The sequence below is a fragment of the Harpia harpyja genome, chromosome Z, assembly GCF_026419915.1.
Source record: "Harpia harpyja isolate bHarHar1 chromosome Z, bHarHar1 primary haplotype, whole genome shotgun sequence".
Lineage (NCBI taxonomy): Eukaryota > Metazoa > Chordata > Aves > Accipitriformes > Accipitridae > Harpia > Harpia harpyja.
In genome coordinates, this window is record NC_068969.1 from 76,704,715 (window position 1) to 76,731,197 (window position 26,483).

Here is a 26,483-nt window from a genome sequence, read left to right on the forward strand (position 1 = left end):
CCGAGGAACGGGAGCATACAACCAGCACCACAAAAACACTGCCCAGACCCCTGCTGCACATGGGCATACTTGGCTGGTAAAAGCCACAGATTAAATGTCAGCTCTCTCTGCTTTGCCTGTAGATGAAAAGGGAGCTTTAGCAAGCAAAATGCTGCTGTCAGGGAGTTAAGTTATCATTCAGTTAGCAAAATAAGGACTGTGTTTAACTGAGCTGTTTGCAGAGCAGTGTGGTGCCACTTTTGAGGAATGGCGAACAGAAAGAGTAGCATGCCTCAGGATAAAGAAAATAAACAGAGATGTAAAATGTGAGTTATTGAAATGTTGGTGTAATTAATTTAGCTGAGTAGAATATTAAGGAAATAGAACAAGTATTAAGCCTAAAGCCCCTGTTGAAGCCATGAAAAGAGCAAGAGTTGTGCAATAAGAGTTAACATTGTGAAGTACTGTCAGACACAAGTGTTTGATTTAAGCCAGCTAGAGTAGCAAGTGAGGTATGTTAGCTGTACAAGGAGGAAGGTACCAAGGCACCAACATCCATCTGGAATTCGTTGCTTAGCCTTTCTTAGCGGGTTGGGCTGTTTGTTCAGGAGCTGGGGCTAGTAAGTGCTCCTGTCTCTCATGTAGCCTCACATTCCAGTTTTGGGAACTAGGCAAGCAATTGGCATCATGTCTCTAATTGCAAAAGTCAGCTAATCATTGCAGGAACAGGGAAGGAAGAGAAGCATGTGGGAGGGGAAAGAAGGATGGACCCCTAACTCATGCTCATCTGTGAATGTCATAGCCAGAAACAAAGCAACACAGGCACGGTTGGATCAAAACCACCTGCGTTCCTTCTGCCAGTATCGTTCACTTTCCATTCTTTTGGTAGCAAAGTTATTTGCACTGTGGTGCTTGGAGGCAGTCAGGGTTTACTGCATCAGGGTTGGTGCATAGTTTAGTGGGCCAGCTATGCATTGATGAAGGAGCTTTGGACATCTCTTGGAATAAAAAAGGCCTGAGCTAGGCACCAGGGTAGGGAGGTCTCAGCTCTTCATCTTAGGATCCTTTAGCCCCATCCCATGGGTGAAACATCAGAACTGATTGAAGTGTTTGGGCACTGGTGTTAGCAGCTGTTGATCCTGCTTTTTGTGACACACCTTCCCCAAAGTGCTGGTTATTGTCCTTGACTTCCTTCTTTACAAGCCGAAGGTCTTAGTCTTGCCTGTGCACTTCTCTAGACTCTGTAGTGACTCTGCCATAGAATTTTTTCTTGCTTTTACACTGTTAAGGTCCAGAACTAATTTAAAGGACTCATGCACCAGGTTGGTTACCTTGAATGTACAAGTAAATACTCAAGCAAATGTCCAAGTCTGAGGCCTCAAAGACCTTAAAGCATTCAGCGTTAGAGGTGGCCAGAACTGGCCCAAATGCATCCTAAAGCAATGGGGAACATCTCTTGGGTGACCAAGGAGTTCTGTTGGGAAGTTTGTTCAAAAAGAGTATAGCTGTCTTGCTGATTCATCCATTGCCATATTCAACAGTAATGGACCAGGTCTCAGGTTTAGGGTTAAATTCATATGTCCAGCTCCCTTGAAAAATTTTTTTCATTCTTCCATGATTTAAGTGTTTTATTTATCTGCACCCTAAGAGTATATAATAGCCACTTCTTTTCCATGGCAACGCCTGTTTCCAGAATTTGCCATCTGGTGTTTCATGTTTTTCTCTCTCTTTCCCTTTTTTATTTCTTTTTTTTTCCTTTCCTTTTTTTTTTTCCAAGCAGCTCTAACATTACTCATTCTGCATCCATTTTGACTTCAGCATCTGAGTGACATTTTCTTTATTGCTCATCAGAAATTTCATTAGGTCTGTATTCTAAGCCCTCTGCAGATATATAGCTAATTAAGCTGGCTATATTCCTCTTTAGAAGAAGAGAGATGCTGCTTCATGTGAAGTATTGATGGACTACAATATTCTTGCAATTTTTGCTAGTGTGGTATTTATTTATATGGTATGATTTTAATACTTTTTCTCTGACAAAAACTTAAAACATCTGCACTTTAAACAATGTAAATCATATAAGCCATATGTGCATTTAAAAGACTAGGCAGCCAAAAACTTCTTGTCTATAGTTTAGCAGCCTTTGCTTATTTTTCTCTATAGAAAAAATAGAAAATGCAAAAGGTAATGTCATACACATAAAAAAACGGGCCTGCAAATAACTGCTAATCAGTGCTCTTTTGGTCCTCTCAATCTTCCTCCTAAGTTCCTTCCTATTTACAACTATTTGATCTTGCCTTTACATGTTTTTTTAATTGCTGCCTTGGAAACTGCTGACATGAGGGTGGTACAGGCCCTCAGTGTGGGAATCTTCATGGGGCAGAAGGATGCCAACAGCAGTAAGATTACTCCCTTGAACTTAGAGGAACGAGCTCTTATACCAAAGGAGTTAGAAGACCATTAGTTGGTTTCTGGCAGAAGCTGTGGTTGGGCAAGAATTCCTGAATGCCCAGGACAGACAGTCTTTGGGCTGAGGAGGCAGCAGGGACCTCTACTCTGTCAAGTGCTGTGGAAACCCAGATCCTGCCTGGAGCCTGTTGTGGACATCGTAGTTCTTAGACTCCCCAGTCTTTGTTTCTTGGACAGTTGTCATGCCTATTATTGCCAGACCAGAGAATTAAAGAGTTGAGAATTCAGCTGCCAAGAGTCATGTTGTAGATTAAAATACCATGGAATTTAAAAATAAACCGAAAGTGTGCTAAAATTCTAACTTGGCAACAGAAACTCAGCAGAAGTAGAGTCGATGTCCTCTAGGAGTCAAATGGGGCTGAGTTAGGCTCCAGATTGTAGTTTTTTTGAAATAAACAAAGATCTTAGGCATGCTTTTAGTCTGTTCTGGAAAATGAAAATATTATCCATGTTTTTTCCCTCAATTTCTTTTCTCTTCCTAGGCACTTAAAAAATAAAAAAACCCCAACATTAATGACACAAGCAGAAAATTAGAAAATACTTAGCTCAGTGCCAGTCAGTCCTAGGCAAAGCAATTAATTTGACCCTTCTGGTTTTGAATACTGTAATTGAATTCCCGTAAGGCTGTCGCACACCTCCACAACAAACGACCATACTGCTAGCATGGTGGTATGTAGCAGGAATGCCAGTGGACACTGAGGTCTGTGCAGTTCTGCCTGTGTATTACTTGAGAATCACTTAATTGTTTTCTTACAAGTTACAAAGTAGGTGCGGTTATTCACTGGATTGTAAGTAGGTATCTCAAAATCAAACTTGATAGTCAGGACGAAGAAGTATTTCAGTGCAAACCTATCACCTTTATAGTAAGTGTGTAAAATCTGTTTTAAAATATGAATTTTTCTGCCTTCATGTGAAGATGATGTGGGATACAGGTTTAAAGTATAGCCCTTCCCGCAACAACTCTGGGCAGGGGGCACCTACGGGCGGGCGGGAGGAGCGCGGGGTGCACACCCCCCCCCGCTCCCCCGCCCCAAAGCGTCAGCCTCCCCCACCGCCTGACCCCCCTGCAGGGATGGGTCCTCGGCCGGGTGAGCGGCGCAGAAGCCTGGAGCGAAGCCCAGTGGGCTTTGGGGTCCCGGTTACTTCCCGGGAAGCGGCGAGAGACCCGACAAGGTGTCTGGCGTTACTCGGCGAGTGACTGGCAACCCACTTTTGCAACCAACCTGTAGGCTGTAACCACTTTAGGAAGTTTCATGCACAGGTTGGGTTTGTACGCTTGCTCTGCCACAAGCTGCCAGCGGCTTGGAACCTGTTGCTCTGTGCCTGGAGCGCTAGGAAACGGATTGGACATTCTGAAGTAGAATAGACCGAGTTTTAAAATACTACAAACTTTAAACATTCATTTTGAGGTGGCAGTTACGGCTTCGTTCCACCTCTTGTGTTGTACGCAGTGCTCCAGGATGAATCTCTCGGGCTGTCTCCTCAGTCCTTGGCCTGTGTACTGCACGTTAGTAGGGTGTAGGAGTAGAAACTAGATGCCAGCCGAGGTACCAGAACTACCAGAAGAAAGCAGCCAAGTGCCTCATTCAGCGGAGACGGTCTACAGAAAGAGCGAACGCAGCCTCAGGAAAACGAAAGGCAGAGAAAAACGAATTTTGTTAACCCAGAGGACCGCACTTCCAAGACCGTCTTCTGCTCCAACAACCTAGGTCAAAGTCCATCATGAAGACGTGCTCAGAGGATCGCTAGGGAGAATATTGGGGTAAGACTTCCCGGGGCCAGAATGATGTACTACGCCAAGGATAACACCACGAGCGTCCCCTGAATTTCCATTTGAAGGTACCTTTCTTCATCAGGTTGTCAAGTGATGAATGAACTGGGCACTAAGGGCATTGACACGGTCATTCTCAAAGCTGGGTTGCGAAATTTGTCACTTCATAGCTTACCATTAAAAGACCTTTGAGCTTCCCACTGTGCTGATGCTAATCAAATGTATAGCCGATGATCTTTCCTACAAGCTCTCTGGACCAATGGTGCGAGGAGAGAAAGAGAGAGTGGGAAAGCACAGAATGAATTTAATATTAGTCTGCTATGGGCACGGCACCAGCCTTTACCTTGCCTTCTTTGCGTGGGAATGCTTTAGGTTGCTGTGAAGGAAGTTTAAAAAAATAGTGGACTAACTGATGCCAACTGAATGATCTTACTTGGACTTTGCTATCAACTTAGTCAGGCCACGTGCGAAAGTGCCTCTTAGGCGCTGACATAGGTAATTTCTTGTGAGAGGTCCTGTAGTTGGAGAAGAATCCCAATGAGGTAGAATGGATTCTTTAAGACACGTGGCAGTTTTTTATTGTATTTCTAATCTCTTTGACATGAGAAGCTAGCAAACAAAACAAAACAGAACACAAATCGGTCTTGCAGGTTAATCTAGTTTGGAGAATAAACTGACATGAGAACCCTTCATGCAATTCAGTTTGCTTACAACACTGTAATACTTCCTGCTTCCTTGAACAGGAGAGTCATAAAGGTTAAAAAATAGCACCAAAAGCCTTTTAAATTTGCACTTGCAAAAGCCCTCTTACAAAGGTGTTTCTCAGGGTGATACTGCTGTGTTTATTAAGGCTGCGGCTGAAATGAACTGTATTCCAAGCTGTGACCCCAGGCGAGGAAAATTGTCTTTTGCCGTATGAAGGAAAAGGAGTGAGAGATGGGCTGGTTCTGCCACTGAATAACAAAAGGTAGAGGGAGTAGAGCTGAGAAATGGGGTGAACGGAGACCAAGCCCTGCAGAGGTGCGTTCACTTGCTCCTCCTGTGAACAGAGGAGTGGAAAGCACTTTCCCCAGCAATAGCTACTACTCCGTACAACCTGCCTCTGCCCTCGTGGCAGCAGCTAGCCTGATTTTCTCAGTGTTTTGGGTCTGTGTGGTGGGGTTTTGTTAGCAGGGGAGTGGCTGCAGGGGTGGCTCCTGTGAGAAGCTGCTAGAAGGTTCCCTGCTCCAAGTCGGACCCACCGCTGGCCCAGGCGGAGCCCATCAGTGACAGTGGTAGCACCTCTGGGAGAACAGATTTGAGAAGGGGAACCTGCAGTGAGTAGGGGGATCGGAATGTGAGAGGAACCCCTCTGCAGACACCGAGGTCAGTGAGGAAGGAGGGGAGGAGGAGCGCCAGCAGAGGGGCTGCCCCTGCAGCCCGTGGTGGGACGGCAGGCTGTCCGCCCCCGGCCCATGGAGGGGAGCGGGGGAGCAGGTGCCCACCTGCAGCCCGGGGAGGACCCCATGCCAGAGCAGGGGGATGCCCCTGGCCGTGACTCCGTGGGAAAGCCTGAGCTGGAGCAGTCTGTGCCTGAAGGACTGCAGCCCACGGAAGGGACCCACACTGGAGAAGTTTGTGAAGAACTGCAGCCCATGGGAAGGACTCAATGTTGGAAAAGTTTGTGGAGAACTGTCTCCTGTTGGAGGCACCCCACGGTGGAGCAGGGGAAGAGCGTGATGAGTCCCGCCCCTGAAGAGGAAGTGGCAGAGATAACATGTGATGAACTGACCCCAACCCCCATTCCCTTTCCCCCTGCGCTGCCGGGGGGAGGAGATAGAGAGAACCGGGAGTGGACTTGTGCCAGGAAGGAGGGAGGGGTGGGGGGAAGGTGTTCTAAGGTTTGGTTTCACTTCTCAATATCCTTGGTTTTATTTGATTGCTTGTAAATTAAATTGATTTTGTTTTTTCCCCAAGTTGAGTCTGGTTTTTTTGCCCATGACCGTAAGTGGTGAGTGATCCCTCCCAGTCCTTGTGTCGACCCACGAGCTTTTCTTTGTATTTTCTCTTCCCATCCCACTGAGAGGGGAGTGAGTGAATGGCTTTGTGATGTTTTGTTACTGGCTGGGCTTAAACCACCACAAGTATCTAACTATGTTTTCTTTCTTTTAGATTGTGTTTTTGGAACAATCTGATCAGCAAGAGCAACTGGCTAAGAAGTGGGGGTTCAAAACATCTGACATAAGAGAACTGAGTAACTAGTATGTGTTTTGTTTAATTTCAGCAAATGCAGTTTATTCTCTGAGTGAAGTCATGTGGGTCTCTGTGAACACGTTTTGGCAGGGAGCACATTAAATCCAATCTTATGGCCAAAACTTTTCAGCTCTGTGAGAGGTCTTAACACAAGAGCCACCTGCATCCTGGATGGGACTTGGAGAGTGGACAGTCCATGTGCTTTTTGCAGTCCTTGGTTTGGGACTGCAGCCGTGGCTGAATTGTGCTGGCTGATTTACACTGTGCGGAACAAAATGGCATGTTTAGCTTTCATACATGACCTCTTCTGTGCTTACAGAAGTAAACTACGTTCTTTCTTGAGATGATTACATTTTATATCCATTTTGTTAGCAGCAAGCTGGGCCTAACTAGCTTGAAAGTCTAGACTTGGTAAATGTAGGTAACACTAACACTGCAGATACAAAACTAATTGCTTGGGCTTTGACACACTCCCTAATAAAAATTAATAAAATTAGAAGTTTTAAACCTTCTAAACACAGAGCCTTGGATTTCTAACTACATTGCAGCTAGAGTGTTTCTTTTTTCTTCAGCCGGTGAAATCGCCCACCTTTCTGGTAAAGTGAAATAGTTTTGGATTGCACCTACTGTGCTTTGCATGCAGTAGCACAACTGTAAATGACTTGTAGCTTAGAATCTAGAGCTGCAGCATCATTTTAGTGTTCAGTTGTTAAAAAATCTGTGTGCTTCATTGGAGGGCTAATCGTACAGAATATATGAGTCATCAGATGTTTTCTTCACTTGAAATAGCCTGAGGAAAATGGAAGGTGCAGACTGAGAAAGGTCTTTCAGCATTTCTAGCATGCAGGAAAACAGGAAGAAGGGTAACTACAAAGAGACGAAATCACTGTTCATTCAGTAGTCAGGGAGAAGAGAAGAGGAGTGAGAGAAATTTTGTACTGTTGGGAGTTCCAGCACAAAATAGTCATAGCAACTTCCTGGTAATGTTGATATATTCATCCCTGTTATTACATGCACACTACATGACAACAAACAGTATTACAGTTCCATTGTAAATATGCCTTCCCTGTCAAGATATTGAGCAGAGATTTTTTTCACCAGTGTCTGTGTCTGCATTTGTAGACACAGTGGCTGTTCTTCCATTAAACCTTGAAATTCATTGATTGAATATATATACATACACGTATATAATGCAGAGAAAACTGGGATATGGCAAGTTACAGTTTTGTAATGGTAATGGTCTAGCAGCTAGAGGCATCAAAATATATCCATGCTAGGAAGTAGGACTGTGCCCAAATTTTCTCTTTTTCAGGTGGATTCTACGGTGAAGTAATTTTAGTTATTGTGAAGTCAGTTTGGCTTTATTTGTTGGTATTTAGTCTGGGTAAATATTAAAGGTAATTGGATTAATCATGTTCTTACATTGTTTTTCTCTCAGTTAGCTATATGTAAGTCTGTGTAAAAGTTATTATTCATACCATAAAAGGAGTATGGGTGGAGGTGCAGTAGGAGGTGATAGGCTGGTGCTGAAATACTTACTGTGGAAAATTTTGTGACATTTTGGACTATTACAATTTTCTTTTCTTTCCCTAGTGAATTCTTCATGCCAGGAATGGTTGATACACACATTCATGCCCCTCAGTATTCATTTACTGGTACAAGAGTAGATCTACCTCTTCTTCAGTGGTTAACTACTTACACATTCCCAACAGAAGCCAAATATAAAGACAGTGATTTTGCAGAAGAAGTGTACACCAGAGTTGTTGTAAGTACTGCAAATGTCACTTATCGATTTGACGACATTCATATATGTGAAATATATGTATGTTTTCAGAAGGTCAGCAGAAATAGTAGAGCATGTTTTAATGTCATGAAAACCAGATAAAACCAACAGTATAGCCATTGTTCTAATTGCCAGCCAAGATTGTCCCCTACTAGTTCCAGTCTTGTTCTGTTGTTGCTGATAAGACAGTTCATTTAATCACATGGTTAACAATGAACTTGTTTATCATCTTTTCTGATATCTGAGTGCAATGACCAACGTTTAAGAGTACTCTCAAAGCTAGTATAGCCAGCAGGTGCTGACTACCTCAATGCAGAAGAGAACAAGCATGGTAGAAAAAAAAAATTCAGAGGATATTTCCTTTTCTGCACAAGAAGCCTCTATTAAGAAATTGTGTTCTGCAAAGACTACCTGAAAGAGAAGATGCTTCTCACAGACAACAAATCTAGGGTGTTTTGGAGTAATTAAGGAAGACATTTCTACAGCTGAGGTCCTTGTAGCAAGAATATCTTTCACTGCACGTGTTTTAGATGAAGTCTGTCAATGGTATTGTGGCACAAAGAGAGAGACTGTTTGAGCTAGACTGGTTCTGAGCAATATAAAGGCTTTAAGGTCAAATTCCACGTGATGAACAATAAGCAGCTAGGTCACATTGCAGAGCACTAATTCTGTCCTGTAACTGAAATGTATCCTTCAATATGTGGACTGAAATATCTTCAACAGATTAAATGATTTGACCAGCATAAGTTGCCCATGTCTTATCAAAATAATAACATAGTGGATCTGAAATAAATAGTTATACTGTCCTTGCACACAAATTTTTAAAGAACTTACTTTCTGCCATCTGCCATAATAAAACCATGTAGGAGCAGCTTGGTCATAAACTCTAGCAACAAGCACATGCCTTCATCTACTCACCTATAGAGGTGATCTCACCTTCCAGCTGTGTGCCTCAACATACTGTTACTGTCTCTATCAGTTCAGATTGGGTGACATCAGCACAGCTAAAGTGCTCACTGTGCAAGGTGTTTAATAACATCACCTGGAAAAGAACTGCCAGTGGGAGATGGAAGTTAGTTGTAGGAGCTTGAACACAATGGTTAGGCTCTCCCCATGTGTACCAAATAGGACAAGGTCAGGAAAATGTCTTCACCCCCAAATGCTGCAGAATACCAGTTGCTCTGCAGTGTTTGATGGGGTTGATAATAACCTTCAACTGTTAGAAATAGAACTAAACCTGCAGAGAGCAGACACAGTTTCATATGTATCTTCGTACTTTGGAATTGTAATGAAAACGTAGTGAATTTTTTCAAATTAAGATTCTGTTTCCAATGAACACTTTCTATACTTGGTAAAAGAAAAAAATCAGGTGAAATTTGCCAGATTTTAGCTGGAACCTCCTCTGGTCCCTCAAATTTTAGGATAGCCCATTCTTCCTGCTGGTGTTTTGGAAACAGAATGTTTTTAGATTTCATTTAACAATGATATTAGGAATCCAGAATTAGAGAATTCTGGGTTTTAAAAGCTAAGAAAGGCAAAGATAATTTGTCTCAGTAATGACATTGGGTTTTTTGAGATTCATTTTAGGAACCCTTAAAGACATATTTTTAATTCTTTGCTTTAATATGAATATTGTATGGAAAAGACAGAGCTTGGCTTCATGTTTGTCAAATAATTAGCTCTAGACATTCTCAAAAGTTGTGTTGGATGTCCCACCTTCTATGTCATTAAAAAAATAAAATAAAATTCTCAAATTGCATTGTAGCCAGAATCCAAAAACGTAATTTAAACCTGTATGTTGGATGGGTAGTCAGTATAGTATAGATTTAGGCCCAAGATCAAGTGAAGCTATAAATGTCATCATGACTTAATGTAACGTTAAATGTCTCTCCGTTTACTGTTATATCCTCCAAAAGTAATATGAACAGGTATCAACCACCTTCTCCTTTCAAATGGCATAATTAAATAAGTAATTAAATTATACTCTGAGCAGTTGTTCTCAGTTTACTTTTACCTTGAAGTTTGTTACTTTATATTCAGGGATAAAAAAGGGTTTTTATACATGAAAGCCTGGCTATTTTTTTCAGCCACATCAGGTGGCCAAATGAAAACCACTACTTTTTCCCAAAAGCCTTGCTTTGCTAACATTAGGTACAGTGCTTCACTGTGGAAATAGGACAGCCTTTCAAAACTAGGAAGTAACATAAATGACTGGTTGTTTGTATTTCTAAATATAAGTCAGAATTTATTTCCAGTTTGACTGAAGGAAATACAGACTGGTTTCTATGTGTTTAGCCATTGTTAAAATCCTGTATGAATTTGGAAGAAGAATTTTTGGTTTTATTAACCCTCAGGCTTAAAAAAGCTATTATGAAATTAAAAATCTAAAATTTACCTTGCCACTTCACTGCACAATTTCACAATAACTAAATGTTCTCGCAGTTTGAAATCAGACTGCCTCTTCTGTGTTTTGGCAGCTTGACTATTTTTTTTTTCAGACAAGTTGAAACTGATTTCTTTTTATAGAGACGAACTCTAAAGAATGGTACGACTACAGCTTGCTACTTTGCAACGATTTACACAGATACTTCTCTTCTTCTTGCTGAAATTTTAGGTAAGACTAACAGTGAGTTTTGAAGGATGTTGTGCAGACTGTGTTAGTTGAAGGAAACAGAGCTTAAGAGTTTTAGGGATCTGTCTTTCTACTAATTAGGTTTTTATTCATTGTATCTGTCAAACTGTGTCCCCAAAATCCACCCTAGTTACCCTTGTTCAGTTAACCGCCTCTTTCCTACTGTTGTTTCTGCTAATCTCTTCATTCCCAAATTAGCTGCTGGCTGAGCTTGAATTAGTTCTGCTGGAGTTGCTCTTCTGCTGCAGTTCTCTGCTCTTTCTAGCCTTTTGCTGTTTGAGGATTAAAGGGACTGAATGACAAGACATGCAGTCAATGCATTAATTTCCTGATATGCTGAAGTTTCAGTTGAGAATCAACATGAAAAATCTCCACACACCCTCTGAAACCAGAACAGTGGGAGTTGGCGCCAGGATCTTGTCCCTCCCTTCTGTTCACCATTGCAAATGCCTGCTGTTTGAAAATAGTGCGATTCTTGCAGGACTTCTCAAGGCTCAACCAGCTCCCAAAACAGCAATTTAATGCGAATCTCAGTTTCCACCAAAAATTCCCTAGTCTTTCTGGTTTTGTAGGAAAACCTAAAAATCTGAAGCCATTGTATTCAACAACTCAGACAGTAGAAGTGGACAAAAAAGATCTAATTTACAAACACATTTAAAAGCTAGAATTTAATATTATATGCATTCCTTTTAAGTCTTACACATGAGTTCTGAGTCCTAGCATGCATAAATATCAAGAAAGAGGCTAGAAGAAGCTCTGGTAATTTTCTCTGTCCAACTGCACATGGGAGGCATGTTAGGAACCTCATTGCTTTCTCTTAAGGAGAGATGATTTACTGAGATCTTTGTGCCTTTTCTCAGCTCCGGGTAATCATCTACTACAGCTACTGTACTTGTGTTTCTCATCCTCTACTTCACAGCGGTCTTCTTCATGTACTACCATTATGGATTCTGGTTGTGGTTAAACTACAGTAATCTAGTCCTCAATTATAACATTTATAAAGTTGGGTACTAATGAGGAGAGGAGGACTCCTATTTAAATGTGTGGGGTTTTTTCTCTTTCCTTTTTAGCCTTAAAAGTCACATGGATTGTCCCAACTTAAAGATAAGAAAAGACCATAAATTCTGTTAATCTTAAAGGAAGCTGGCTGGGGCGGAATTTGCTATTTTGATTGCAGTACAGGCTTTGATAGCAGTTTTTGAGAGCCAGTGATTCTGAGTTTTATATTCTTATGCATCTCAACAGATAAATTTGGTCAACGAGCATTTGTTGGAAAAGTTTGCATGGATGTGAATGACAGTATGCCACAATACAAAGAAATTACTGCTGACTCTGTCCGAGAGACAGAAAGGTAAGGTGATTAAATTGATGGCACAACCTTTAGAAATAAGACTTTTTCATACATCAGAAAAGTGAATGTGAAGCTGACTAAGAACTTACAGGTGCAGATTTATTAGGAACAGTTTTTTCTTCCAACAGTATTGTTTCCTACAGTTCTGGCAATTCCTGCATGCCCAGTTGCTGCACAGCCCAAGTGGTTTCTCTCTAGCTCTTCCAAAGAAAGGGAGAAGCTACAGCTCTATGGTTTGGAGAGAATATGTGTATGTTGTTGTCCCTTTTCTGCCTCCTCTTTTCCTTTCACAGCTCTGTGTGTGGAGGTGATGTGACCTGACATGGGATGGTGGGGTGGTAATCAGTTCCTTTGACCCCATTAACTTCTGAACTATTTTCTTCCCCCATTTAGGATCAAACCTTATTCAAGTTGTAGGAGTCGTATACCCCATGTTAAACATACTGTGGTTCTTCTCTCCCCCAGCACAGCACTGTGAAATTACTCTAACTTGCAGCTGAGGGAATGAAGGAGAACAAATCAAGACAATGTAAATGGCAGAAGGGACCCAAGACTGGAGTATGGCAGCCTGCTGTCTTATATTTCCCTTGTCTTTCGCATCCATTCTCAGAAAATGCTTAAGCAAACATACAGCTTTTCTCATGGGACTATTTATTTACTTCTATAGATGTTTCAAATATGATGCTGAAAGAGAAAATACCTAACAGTAATATAAACTTCTTATGGCACTTGTGTGAAGTTGCTACCTTATTTTTGCAAATCATGCTAGAAGAATGCCAGTATAAGTTAGAAATAAGTTAGGTCATGGATTTCTAATGGTGTTTATATTTAAAGACATTTTAAAAACATGTAGTATTAGTCATTTGCACTCTACTAACATTTGTTCTCCTTCACATAAATGCCTAGTTTCCATAATACAGTGTGAGTCCTGCTGAATGGGCCTGAAAGTGAGAGAACTTCAAGTTCTCATATTTTTTAAAGCTTCAGAATGATCTAAATAGCTTTCTTTTGAATACCTATCTTATACCTCCAACTCCCTTCTCATGAGATTGTGTTAATAACAAATGTTTCTCAGCTTTGGATGAGAGTGTGCCACAAGTACTCCAGAGCTATCTAGAGAAGAAGGCTGTGTGCTTGTCAGCATGGATCAGGAGTACTTACCTCATCAGGCCTGAATCACAGCAAAACAATTGCAGAAGGATGAAAAAGCTCTTCCATTAAGAGGGAGACTTTTTTTTTTAAAGAACAGAAATATGATCTCTCACACCATCAGACAATGGTTTACACTGATTTCAGTTCTTTACAGTGAGCCTCTGGAAATATTTATATTGTGTGCATGGAAATAATGTACAATTCCAAGTGCTTCGTATATTAAATCTAAATTCAAGTCAAGAATTTGAATCTACCCTTCTCTTGCCAAGAGGGTTGAATAAAAAGTTAGGGAACTGAAATCTAGAATATGTTATATGCTACCAATTGTTGCAGTCACCTGGAAAGACTTCAAATCTGTTCTTCAGCTACAGAAGACAGTGCTTTGAACCTGAGCTTCTTTTCTCGTAGAGAAGTACATAAGCCAAGAAAGTACAGGGTATTTTGAGAAAGGTATTTTGGTTTTGAAACAATGCTGACGCAGTTCAAAGAATGTGAAAAAGAATGAAAACAGCCATATAGAAGTTTTGGATTATCACCTGAGAGTTATACTTGTGTTACAGTTTCTGCTCCAGTGAGTATTTTATTATTATATCAGGTGAATCAGTAAGAGGAGAGACAGACAGATGATACCTAATTCACATTGTGTTTTGGCTCTCAAAGTTAGACAATGGTGCGCTCAAACTCCTTTGGTCATTGCAGAAGTTGAGCTTAGGTCTCTTACTTCCAGCTGGTGATCTGGCACGAGCTTCAGTGTTGCGATTCTAGCCTCCAGCATTATTTTCTTTTCCATCTGAAGACATTTGACAAATTTGTTTCAATGTTTGTTGTGACCAAAATTACAAGTTTTTCTGAGTATAAACTATGACATAAAAATTCACAGCGATCCTGTCCAGAACCCATCTCAAACTGGCTTTTGGAAATTATTTGCATATGCTGTGCATATGAATTTTCAAAGAATTTCTTCCCTGCAAAGTCAGAGGAAGTTTTATTCGCTCATCTGCATTACAGATATTGACTGCGTGGGGTTTTTTGTAGGGGTCCCTGAGGTAGCTTCTTTTATTTAACAAAGTAAGTAAATCTATACTGTATTTTCCGTAAGATGTTAATCTATATGCTAACATTAATATAAACATTTCCAGAAAATCAAGGGTCCTTTCAGTGAATGAGGACATATGAAACTACTGTAAGTGTGGTGTGAAATATTGCAGCATCTTTTAAAAATAGGATTTTAAATAATAGAACATATTTAATGCTGTAATTTAAATTCACAGACAGACAAATTTAAGTGTTTTTTTTCTCTAATGTTGCAGCTTTAGCTTATAATTATGTTTTCAATGAATTTAATGTAACGTGTATTTGGTTTTCAGTGAGAACTCAGAGTAATTACCACGTGTCTAATGTTAATTATTGCAAATGAAAAAAATTCTGTATATTCAGGGTCAATTTCACAACTAGCATAACTTGGTGTAACTATCCTGATTTGATTGTGTTGCTTCTTTTTATTTCATCTGAGAATCTGGCCCAACTTTCTGTAAAAACTTGATCTATGTCTGAAATGCTTAATAAGGTATCTAAGTAAATATTTTGTATATTTTTGATAATTTATAACACAGATGACAGATTTATAACAGATTTTTTTTGACCCTTTTCAGGTTTGTTAAAGAACTACTGGAAAAGAAAGTAAGTAGAGTTCTCCTTTTTATTCATTTCTGTATTCAGAAGATGCTGTGTAATACATGAAATACTTAATCCCACTGACAAACACTGCTGGCTTAGTGACAAATCAATAAATATACATCTTTCTGTATAGTAGACAGATACCATCAGTCTGAAGAGCGTTCTGCTAGCCATGTTGTTGAGAAATGGACCTGTAGCCGTGTAAATTCAGTTTAGTGTGTCAGAGCAGAGCACAGTAATGTTCTGTGCATGTTCTCTATTGACTTTAAAATATTCAGCTTCCTAGAAAGGACAATTTTCTGTTAAAGAAAGGTGGAAGTCGGTTGATCACTCTGTGGTATACAAACTGGCTGGTAAAAGAAGTTCTCAGCAGCAGATATCAGTGTTTTTATGGTAGTTACTAATCCATTACCAAATTAGTATTCTGAATCAGCACATGTCTTCCAGCGTGTTTCTGAAGACATTCAGGTTTACAGTCATGAGGTAAAGATAGAGCTTTACCCTCCAATATTACGAGCAGGGATACTTTTCTTATCAGCCTGTTGTTTTCAATGGCTTAATTTGTTGACATTTGTATCTCAAAATACTAAAGAACAGATGCCTAGAGTTTAATGTCTAAATCATATGTATTAGTAGAGTAAATTGGCTAATCTGCAGAAGTCCTGACCACCTTGTATCTGTGAGATGGTGTAAGAAACTGCAAACCAAGTTACCATATACTGTCTTCTAGTGGTGCCACGTGCATAACTATTGCGTGTGTCTGAAGGCAGAGTTGCAATGCCAGTGTCTACTTTTTATGAAAATTTTAATTCAGAAGTGCAAGGTGTAAAGTAAACTTCTGTAGCTCTAGTCTTGGTGTCTCCTCCACTGTTTCCTACTATGTAGCATATCTGGTGCTACCACTTCTTCCTATGTAGGAATCTATCTTCCTACCCAGGAAGTATAGGGACAGTTTGTTGCTATCATGAGTGCAGAAGATCAAACAAGAAAAAGGCTTTGGTTTTACAGAACTCTGCAGTTTTGCATCATTACGTCTGATAGTCACAGAAGTGGGACTCAGAAAAACGTCTGGTGATTCATCTGACTTATTTCTGGTAATGCATACTGGACTGTCAGCAAATATGAAAAAGCATCCAGTGCTTCTCCTGAAGTCTGGTAAAATCTCAGTGACTCGATGAAAGAGTTGTAATGAAGCAACTTCTTCACTAAGGTTCATTAAAACTGTTTTCAGAAAAAACTTTGATTCTCTATTTCTGTAGTGAAATTTCTAATAAATATAAGGAAATTACTATACAGCTTAATTTGAGTTGGCAAGGGTACAGTAAGCAATAAGCAATGGAGATAAAATGTAACTGCTGTGTGAATGCTTGTCTTAATTATATTTACTGATATATAGATGTAGAATCCCAAGCATGTCTTTTTAATATTTTTCAGTATCCGAGGGTACAGCCTATAATAACCCCCCGCTTTGGCCCTTCCTGCACAGAGGATTTGCTGCATGCACTTGGCAATTTAGCACAGGCACATGATCTCCACGTGCAGGTAAGCTCTGAGAGCTCTGTATACAATTTAAATAGTTTGGATAGGTGGCATACAGACCAGGGAGTTTTCATAATTTCAGCAACCACATTCTTACCTTGGAGCCTGTCTTTTAAATTCCTCTGAAATTGTTAATCGTACTCCACAAGAACACTGTGACCTGCACAGGAAATGAGAAGGCTCATAGCTGGAAGGATGGCATAATTCAGGAAGACCCAGCGCATCGTCACTATGAGACCGGCACCCGTATCGTAGGTTAGAGCAACCTTGCGTTGCTAAAGGTTGGTCTCCCTAGTCCAAGGGTGTTACATCTGTCTCTCTGCCTTTTGCTGTTTCTGTACACAGCAGATTTCAGCAGATAAAAAATTACTCATCTTTGTATCTTATTTAACATTGTTAACATAGCTGTAGGATTTCCAGTGTGATGAAGTTTCTCTGTTTAAAAAAGATGTATTTTAAAGATGTATTTTAAATCTCACAGGTCTGTTGAAACTTGGAAATGTTTCTTTTTTGGTTACACAATTCTAAGCATATACTGTTTTAAAGCTATCCTACATCAGGATTTTTTGTCATTACGGAGTGGGCATTTTGAAAACATATGCTCCAATGGGAGTACAGGAAGATCAGATTTTTATCTGAGGCCAGGAATTAATCAGCCCGTCTGAAGATACATGGAGCAGCTACCTATATGTTGCCCTGATCCCAGGGTCCACTCTGTGGTTGGCTGGTTCCCTCTTTTACCTCACAGTCCTATGTATTATTTTATTTATTATTTTAACATTTGCCAAATACCAAGTGGGGCATTATGTCACCAGATTACTGGGATGGACTATCCAGGCATACCATCTTAAATCACTTTTAAAGGAACAAATGGAGCTACTTTTTTGGCTCCCAGGGACCTCTCTGATGAAAAGAGAAAACCAAGGACTAGATCTAACTATAGGCTTTACAAATACTAGTTTCTATCGTTACATGTTTAGCACCAGTAGGTTGCTCAGAAGGTTGTAGTGTCAGGTTTAATGCTATTTAAAGTACTTATTGCTATATATTTTCTTATTGCAGAGTCACATAAGTGAGAATGAAGAAGAAATCAAAGTTGTGGAGAACATGTTTCCGGCCTACCAGAATTACACTGAATTGTACGATAAAAACAAGCTGCTTACCAGTAAGGTAGCTGCATAAAAATTTCCATAACATAGTTTAGATTTATCCAGGTAGAGAATATGATGGTTAACTGTAGTTACCTCAAAAGTTTTGTCAAGGTCAGTGACATCTGGCAGAAAGTAAATTGGTTTTATGTTCTCTGTTGCACAGGTGTTGGTCAAGTTATTGGAACTTTAGATAAGCCCACACTTTTCCTAAGCATTTTAGGGAAGATGAACAATAAAGGTATCTTATGCTCCCTGATCATTTTCCAAGGGCTCCAAAGAGAATTGGGGCAGTGGGATCAGGAGACTAGGTAAAGCTGGTATTGTAGGAGCTGGTAGTTCCTTGGGCAGTACCCAGTTATCCTTATATTACAATGTTCTTCACATTGGTTTTGCCTGAAGATGTGTTCTATGGTGTTATGGTAGGACCAGCTTCATTTTTTTGGCAGTTTCCTATATAAAAGCAGCTTGTCCTGTTGTGTTCTCTGTGTGAATCTCAAATGCAGACAGGTACACTTTACTGTTCCAGCTGTCCAAAAGCACTCTCTTCTCATTAGCTGATTTTACCAAACATTGAAACCACAGTGGCCTGAAGAGTTGAAATTCATTAAAGCTTTTTGCTGGCAAGATAAATACAAGCAGATATGATATCAGCCTGCACTAAGTGCAGGTTGGAATGCCAGGGCACACCATATTAGATAGTGGAGAGCCCATGCAAGAGTGAATATGAACAGCCTAACTACAGTCAGAGTGCTTAAACATCAGTCAAATTGATTTAAAATTTTAGGAGATAATTTTCAGAGGCACAAAGGGCAGCTGGGAACTCATTGGGAATTAGCCACTGAACTCCTATGTCTGTCTACAAAAGTGTGCCCCAGTAAATTACTTACTTACGATCCTTTTTACCTGAGAAATCAATGTGGACTACTTAAGTATGTACGCAGTATTAACTGTTGTTCTCTTGCACAGTCCTATGCACGCTGATTTGTTGTGTCAGTGTACTACAGAGAATATTATTGCTGCAAAAACATAGGTCTTAATTCTGTCAGACTGTTGTATACACAGCACTGAAAATGGTCACTGAAAACCAGGGTTACTGGTGCCAGGCTCCTGGTTGTTTGGTGAAGCATTCTATTAAACACAAGCTTAACAAAACCACAGACATACCCCTCTCCCCAGCCACCAAAACTAAGACACCAAATTAATTTTTTTTAATGTTTTAAAAGTATGATTTTCAGAGCTGTGGCTGAAATATTTCCTTCTTTTTAAAAAGAAGTACATATCAGCAGAGATACAGTTCAGCAGCTACCATACGTATGTCCTTAACTTAAGATGTGGCTATTCTCATTGCATTTTCATTTACATTTGAGCTTGATGAGTAGAGATGGCAAGGGTACAGTGCTATTAGGAGATGCTCAGTGGAAACAGTCCCTGTGCCGTTCTCATTTTTATCGGCAGATTGCAAGACCTAACAGAGCTCTTGCTCTTCTCTTTGAGTGGGCATTTGGCATATGAGGTAATTCCAATTAGATTTGTCTGGGAATAGTTGGTTTATGCCCTATTAAATGATACTATTCTATACTTCTATGTTTTGTGTATACTGCTTGTGAACTTATTTTTAAAGTCAGCTATGTAGGCCAAGAAATAAAAGTCACTAATCACTTGCATAACAAATTATATTATTTTAATTAAAGAATATTCCAAATATATATATCTACCTGGTGCAAACCTTTAGAAAGACAATGGGAAACATGCTAAGAGTACATACATCTTCCATTGTATCTGATGTACTCCTAGCCCCAGTACTTAATTTCTGTGTTAGCTACGAAGTATAAATTGTAAGGTTATTACAGTGCTAGGGCGACTGGGGAATTCTTGCTTTTGTTCCTTGAAGCTCTTGAGTCACAGCAGACACTGCAAGAGTCAGCACCATTATCTTCTTACATTAATAAATGAATAAAAGTTGAGGGAGTGATATGTCAGGCATACTGAAGTTAATGAGAGTTTCTCACCTGTTGATTTCAAGACCTTCATTCAAGAAGTGCCTTAATTTCCTGTGATGGTAACAGGTGTTCTTTTGGCTATTAAAAGTAGTACAGCAAAAATCACAGGCATTGAATTAAATGCAAATTGAGTAAATTGGTGATTCTGTTTTTCTTTAGACAGTGATGGCTCATGCCTGTCACCTTTCTGAAGAAGAGCTGAAACTTTTTAGTCTTCGTGGAGCTGCAATTTCACATTGCCCCAGTTCTAACTTTTCGTAAGTTAAAAAAAAAAAAAAGAAAAAAAAGAATGTTGTACAATTAAATAAAGCTGTTGTTAGCAGTACCCTGAGTTCAGCCTACCACTACAAGGCTATGTATATAATAAATACCCCATTCCACCATGTTGTGGTTTAACCCCAGCCAGCAACTAAGCAACACACAGCTGCTCACTCACTTCCCCCCACCCAGTGGGATGGGGGAGAGAATCGGGAAAAAACGGTAAAACTCATGGGTTGAGATAAGAGCAGTTTAATAGAACAGAAAGGAGAAGATAATAATAATAATAACAATAATAAAATTACAATAATAGTAATAATAAAAGAATTGGAATATACGAAACAAGTGATGCACAATGCAATTGCTCACCATCCGCCAACCAATGCCCAGTTAGTTCCCAAGCAGTGATCTGCCCCCCTGCCCAACTCCCCCCAGTTTATATACTGGGCATGACATCACATAGTGTGTAATACCCCTTTGGCCAGTTTGGGTCAGCTGTCCTGGCTGTGTCTCCTTCTTGTGCCTCTCCAGCCTTCTTGCTGGCTGGGCATGAGAAGCTGAAAAATCCTTGACTTAGTCTTAACATTACTGAGCAACAACTGAAAACATCAATGTGTTATCAACATTCTTATACTGAATCCAAAACTTAACACTATACCAGCTACTAGGAAGAGAATTAACTCCATCGCAGCCGAAACGAGGACACACCAGAAGTGACATACTGGATTGAGCATGACCATTCATGCTCCACTTCTGCATGGTATGCTCTGGACTGACTTGTGATTGTTCAGTATAGTCGTATATATGTGTGTATATATATGTATGTATAAATAAATATTTATTTTAAAACTTTATTTCTTTTGATTGTTCTATCAATGGCAGATTCAGGCCATTTCCCTTTGCCCCAAAGTATGCTTATGTTTGGGGGAAATGGGAAGGGGTTTTATAGCCTTCTTTCTATTAAGCGATAATGAGATACTGTGTGGTATCCAGCCAGGATACTGTACTAAATGTTAACAGTCATTTTGCCTTTAACATAATCAATATCTTGTTTGTGATGACTTACTGGAGCTCATGAAATGACCTCCCATCTCTGGGAGTATACTTTACATCATATTTGGATTTTTTCACAGGTATGCTGAGAGCTCATTTTCAGCAGATAACTATGAAACTGGGGGAGTTTTTAATTGAGAAAAACTGCCTTTATTTTTAGTGATTAAATCCTATCTTTTAGATACATGAATGCAAATGCTCTATCCCAGTTTATTAAACACAGTCTGTTTCACACGTTCTGAGAGCCTTTGTCATGAAATGACTGTACAGCCCTACTCTTCCTGAACTTTCTCTGCGTGTATCACACAGAACACGTTTCTTCTTCCAACCCAGGTTGTGCAGCGGTATATTAAATGTGCAAATGGTCCTGAAACACGACGTGAAGCTTGGCCTTGGCACAGGTTAGTAGGTTGCTGTAAAAATGGTTCCTTTTGGAAACCATTGGGAGATATAAAAACATGTCTGCTTGTTTGTATTTAAAAGTCAGCATGTCTCCAACTTATGGACCTGCTTTTTTTCCCCCACTACTTCTAGAGTAATGAAGTCTAGAGTACTGAAATCTAGAGCTGGTCCAGAAGTGTTTAAAAAGACAAGCAAAAATCAATGAAGAAAATTTTGTTCCTGTCATGAGAGTAAACTGGGCTTGAACAAGAACTTACCAGATTTCTGTTACTCTGTGTTGTGTTCTATTTACCTGACTTTGAATGGGAGAGCACCTTTATTAGGATTTATACATTCAGAGGCAGTACTCAGCAGTAAAACTTTTTGTGTTTACCACATCTGCCACTTCGTAACATTTAATTAAAGCTCATAGAAATTTAACCCAGAGAATTATTCCCAAAGCTTGTTTCTAAGAGTCTGATCCCTTCTAGATGTTGCTGGTGGATATTCAGCTTCTATGCTTGATGCCATCAGGAAAACTATGATAGCATCTAATAGCCTTGAGATCAATAAGGTGAATGAAACAGGACTAACTCTTAAAGAAGCTTTTCAACTAGCCACTCTAGGAGGAAGCCAAGGTAAGAAGAAATTTCTTTAGGATGTACACAGAGCGCTACAACTCGTTTTGATATTATGTCTCCCTGTCTTTGAAAGGTGGCTGAATTCACAGATTTTCTGGTGCCAGAGTGAAGTCTAAAATGGTATCTGCTGGGTAGAGATATGCTTCAGTCTCTCGTACCTGTACTAGGCTCATTACAGAAGAGTGTTCGTATTGATGTTGAGAGTTTAATAGTAGAGTCTTAATGATTTTTCAGGGTTGTACATTTTCTTTGGAAAGATCCTCAGACTTCTTAATCATTAGTGCTTGTATGTTTATCACACCAATTGGAAAGTCTTTGTTTTCTCAGCAACCAACACTTAAGAGGAAAAGCTGTGCAATTACCGTGAAATCATGCATCCTGTTTGTCATCAGTTTCTAATTTTGTTTCTGCTTTTTGAGCTCTCAGTAAGGCAGTTTGTCACTGTCTTTCCAGCAAATCAAAACATCATGCAAATCACTGCTCAGTCAGAAAAAAGCACAAAGTTTAAACAGGATATGCACCATGGTTGTTTAAATTGCAGTTGCATCTGCAGAATATAGTCATATAATATAACAGTTATTATGGTTCACTGGCATGTTTCATCATGATCAGTATGCATGTACTGATTTCTACAATTAACAAGGTTTTAACAGAACTTGTATGAGAGCAACGGAACTTAGCAGAGAGCAAATCCACACATATGTAAAAATTTATTACTGTTCCAGTTAGCAGAAATGAGCTCACTACCTGCTAAAGAACTGGCCCCAAGTCTTTTTATTGTAATATTTTTGTAGTTGTCAGAAAACACCTTTGGGAACTATTAATAAAAGTTTGAAAGATGTAATGAAAATGTCATCAAACAGGTTTTCTCAGGACTGTTTTTGAATTTCTGGAGGGTGTAATGGGGAAATAAAGACAGAAAATGGGCAGGGGACAAAAAAGTAGAGATCTTTTTCCCACAATATATACTGTTCTCATAAAAGGTGAGAATAAATTAGGTGAGATACAGAAAGGAAAACTTATCAAAATCCTGAACTCATGTGGTTTCCCTTTCCAGCTACTCTTGCGCTTGTTTTATCTGGGTTTTTAGGTGTACTTAGTAATGTGTTTATTTTATATATTGATTTTGAGCTGTTTTACCCTTACTGAATCACTTTCAAGGGTAAAATACAAATTGCTCGTACAACCTTCCAGTAGCCGGGACAAGTACAGTTTGCGGAAATTTAAATGAGCGATTCTTTGTTGCAGTGATTTGCTTTGCTGAGACTCCTAAACACTTGTCACCCTCTTGTGTTTAATCTAAAAATTGCAGTCTGCTCACAAACCTGAAGGAATATGAGATCATTTTCGTTGAAACTGGTAGGTAGTCAAAATATTTCATCATTTGGAGGAGTTTCAATGTCTTTGAGGTATTGTGGAGTTCCAAACTTCACTGAAAGCTGAAGTTCCTTTGTTGGACAGGAGCAATCTGAAAACAGGTGAACAGATTATTTGCAGCTGTTATCCCCTTTGATAACTTAGTTTTAACTCCAGAGTATTAGAAAAGTTGATTTAATACACAGATACTTTGTACAACTTAAAACTATTCTAAATTGCTTCCAAGGAGACACAAAGGCCTCTCTTCAGGTATTCCAAGCACTTGCAAGCACCCGGTCACTGAAGATGAAATTGTAGATTTTCAGTGCTTGTGGACCTGAGAACCAGAGGTTGTAATGAAGCTTTGAAATAACAAAGCTAAATAACAGACCACAAGATAAGCCTTACAGGTGGCTATGAGACCTTCAGATCTAGCTATGATTTTTTTCCACCCCATATTGTTCTTTGTTCCTGCTAATTACCCTTAGGTATCCTCTCTGCACACCTCTTCTATTATCATATTATTATATGTTACTATAGTAATAGGTCTATACAACCTGTCAAAGTTGCTTAAACTGTTTAAACAATTAAATCTAATACTGCCTTAACAAGGTGAGTATTATTATATGCTTTACTGTTTCTCTGACTTAATTTCATTCATTGCCACTTTTGAAGCTTTAATGTTTTTGCAATGTAAATGATTGTTATTTCACTTTAAACAGTGGCCTATACATCAGTTCTGCAATGACACAAAATCAATGGAGAACATTCAAAAAGAATAAAAATAAAAAGAGGGGTTCAAATTGTTTTTCAGGTTTCTTTTACCCTTAACAGATGCTCTTCAGAAATTCACAAAATATATGTGTTTTTACTGAGGAGTGGCTTAAGAACTCAGATGCTAACATACTCACTGTTGACTTTGCTTTAATGTTTTTCCTTGTAATCATCTAAATTCTTACAGTTTTTGTTATGAACATCCGAAGTAAGTTGCCAGGTGCTTCCACATGGTGGAAAGAGGCTTGTGTTGAAGATCTGTTTGTGATCTTATTTTCTTCCTCAGCTCTAGGACTAGACGACGTGATTGGAAACTTTGAGGTCGGCAAAGAATTTGATGCACTCCTAATCAACACGAAGGCTTCAGACAGCCCTTTTGACTTGTTCTCTGCTGATAATTTTGAGGTAATCAGAACAGGATTAATGATCAAAAAAATTACCGGAAATGATGTGGGGAAGGTCTGTGATACAGCCAGAGTAAGTCTCTTGAGAGTTATTCCAGTAGCAGGAGTCAGGTGTACTACACCACTGCTGTCTTGTTTCAGCCCAAGAGGTTCTGTGGTTGGTTTTTTTTTAGAATCTTGCTGTCCTCAGTGACAGTCCCATATCCCCATGAACAAAAATGCGTGCAGCATTTTTTAATGTATGTTTTATTAGCCCAAGCTGACAATTAGAGTTAGCTATTTGCAGTGATAAATGGCAGCCAAGAAAAAGCAATTCAGTTTTAGTTAACACTTTGAGTTCAAACTCAAAAATGGCAACCTGTTCCCAGATAAAGACTAGGTTGCCTTGACCGCACTGCTATTGTAAATTTAAGCAAGAACTCTAGACAGCTAATTTGAGTTGAAAGCACGGGTTTTGTGCAAATATATAAGCAGTGTTGGCATTATGCAATGAGCACACCTTCTCATAGAGAAACCTTTTATAATTAAAAAGGTAATGAACAACGTGAATTTACTTATGTGGCCAGACTGTCTATCGCCATCTCTATTCTGAATGTCGCCATTTACTTAGAAATGTGGGCATAAGTGATGAGGTAGTTGTTCCTTAATTTGTTTCAGCCACAATAATCTGGATTAGATTGAATTATTTAAGTTTTAAATATTTTTCCTAATTCAAATAATTCTGGAAAAAAATATTTTCCAGTTTAAGAAGTCTAAACCTTTTTAGCTAAGTTAGCAGTTCTTAGGACTTTAAAAATGCTTACAATTTTGTCTTATTTTTCAATAAGTAAATGAATCTGAGAACTCTAAAAAAGAGGGAGGGGAGGTATGGTGTTTTGGGCATATATTTGTCAAACTTGTGCAGTGTTTTCTTCCTAAGGCATACAGCCTCCTTACTGAAAGTTATTTATGAGAAAACATGCAAATTAAGTTTTGATTTTACTGTTAGTAGGAATATTTGTGAAAACTATTTCTAGCAATTCTTTCAAGCTTCAAATAACTATGATCTGGGATATCAGATACTGTTTTCTGAATTTGGTTTTCTCCCATTTTTTATAGGATACTGTCCAGAAGTTCCTGTATCTAGGTATGTTCTGAGTCTCAGCCCACATAAAATTCTCTTGTTGTTTCATACATAAAAAATGGCCTAAATTAATGTGGCGGTTAATATTACATTTATTTACACATAATTAAATATACATTTGTTTACAGTAATTAAATGTATTTACATTGTATTTAAACATTAATATGTCACCATTATTAATATTTATTTACATTAATCAAATATAAATTTATTTACATTTATTAATTTTTATTTATAAATACTGACTAAGAATGAAGTGGTTTGGCTTTTGTTCTTTGGGACATAGTCAAATAGTCAGTTTAACATGATCAGATGCACCAAGTTTGTCAGATTTATTACCACACCTATCTTTATCTACAATATGAGCTAAATCATGTTTCACAGTAAAGTAACACTGACGTGCTTATCACCAGTTCAGAAACAGTTCAGGTCAGAAGGGCTTCTGCAGACCAGTTGCCATTGTCATTTTTTCACTCTCAAACAAAAAAGATGGCCTTTAAAACAAAACCCCACCCAAACAATCCCACCCTGCTAAGAGAATAGATATTCTTTATAGGACATCTGGACCAAGAGCTGTGCTGCCCATTGTGTTGTTACATAGCGGTAACTGGTGTTAGCTCTGGCCACGTTTGTGTCATTCTCTAATTAAGCTTTTGCCTTTTTGAGAAGCTGGCTGAGGCAAACCAGCTTTACTGCTGCCTGGTACCTGAGTTAGTTCAGATACTGTACAACAATGTGTTTTCTGTACAGATATATAATA

General features: G+C 39.2%; 1 protein-coding gene across 3 annotated transcripts in view; it reads left to right on the forward strand.

The window, feature by feature from the left end:
* Positions 1-26,483, forward strand: part of GDA (guanine deaminase) — a 36,113-nt gene that overhangs the window by 2,086 nt on the left and 7,544 nt on the right. The window contains exons 1-13 of one of the 3 annotated variants that reach the window (XM_052777175.1): positions 3,525-4,284; positions 6,368-6,456; positions 8,042-8,213; positions 10,758-10,845; positions 12,109-12,214; positions 15,019-15,046; positions 16,478-16,585; positions 17,645-17,752; positions 19,893-19,990; positions 21,378-21,445; positions 21,917-22,063; positions 24,483-24,601; positions 25,699-25,726. In XM_052777175.1, coding sequence (XP_052633135.1) covers positions 8,052-8,213; positions 10,758-10,845; positions 12,109-12,214; positions 15,019-15,046; positions 16,478-16,585; positions 17,645-17,752; positions 19,893-19,990; positions 21,378-21,445; positions 21,917-22,063; positions 24,483-24,601; positions 25,699-25,726 — 1,060 coding nt within the window. In that variant the 5' untranslated portion in view covers positions 3,525-4,284; positions 6,368-6,456; positions 8,042-8,051. Of the gene's footprint in view, positions 1-3,524; positions 4,285-6,367; positions 6,457-8,041; positions 8,214-10,757; positions 10,846-12,108; positions 12,215-15,018; positions 15,047-16,477; positions 16,586-17,644; positions 17,753-19,892; positions 19,991-21,377; positions 21,446-21,916; positions 22,064-24,482; positions 24,602-25,698; positions 25,727-26,483 lie in introns of those variants that run through there. The other 2 variants (XM_052777173.1, XM_052777174.1) reach the window with 2 other exon arrangements.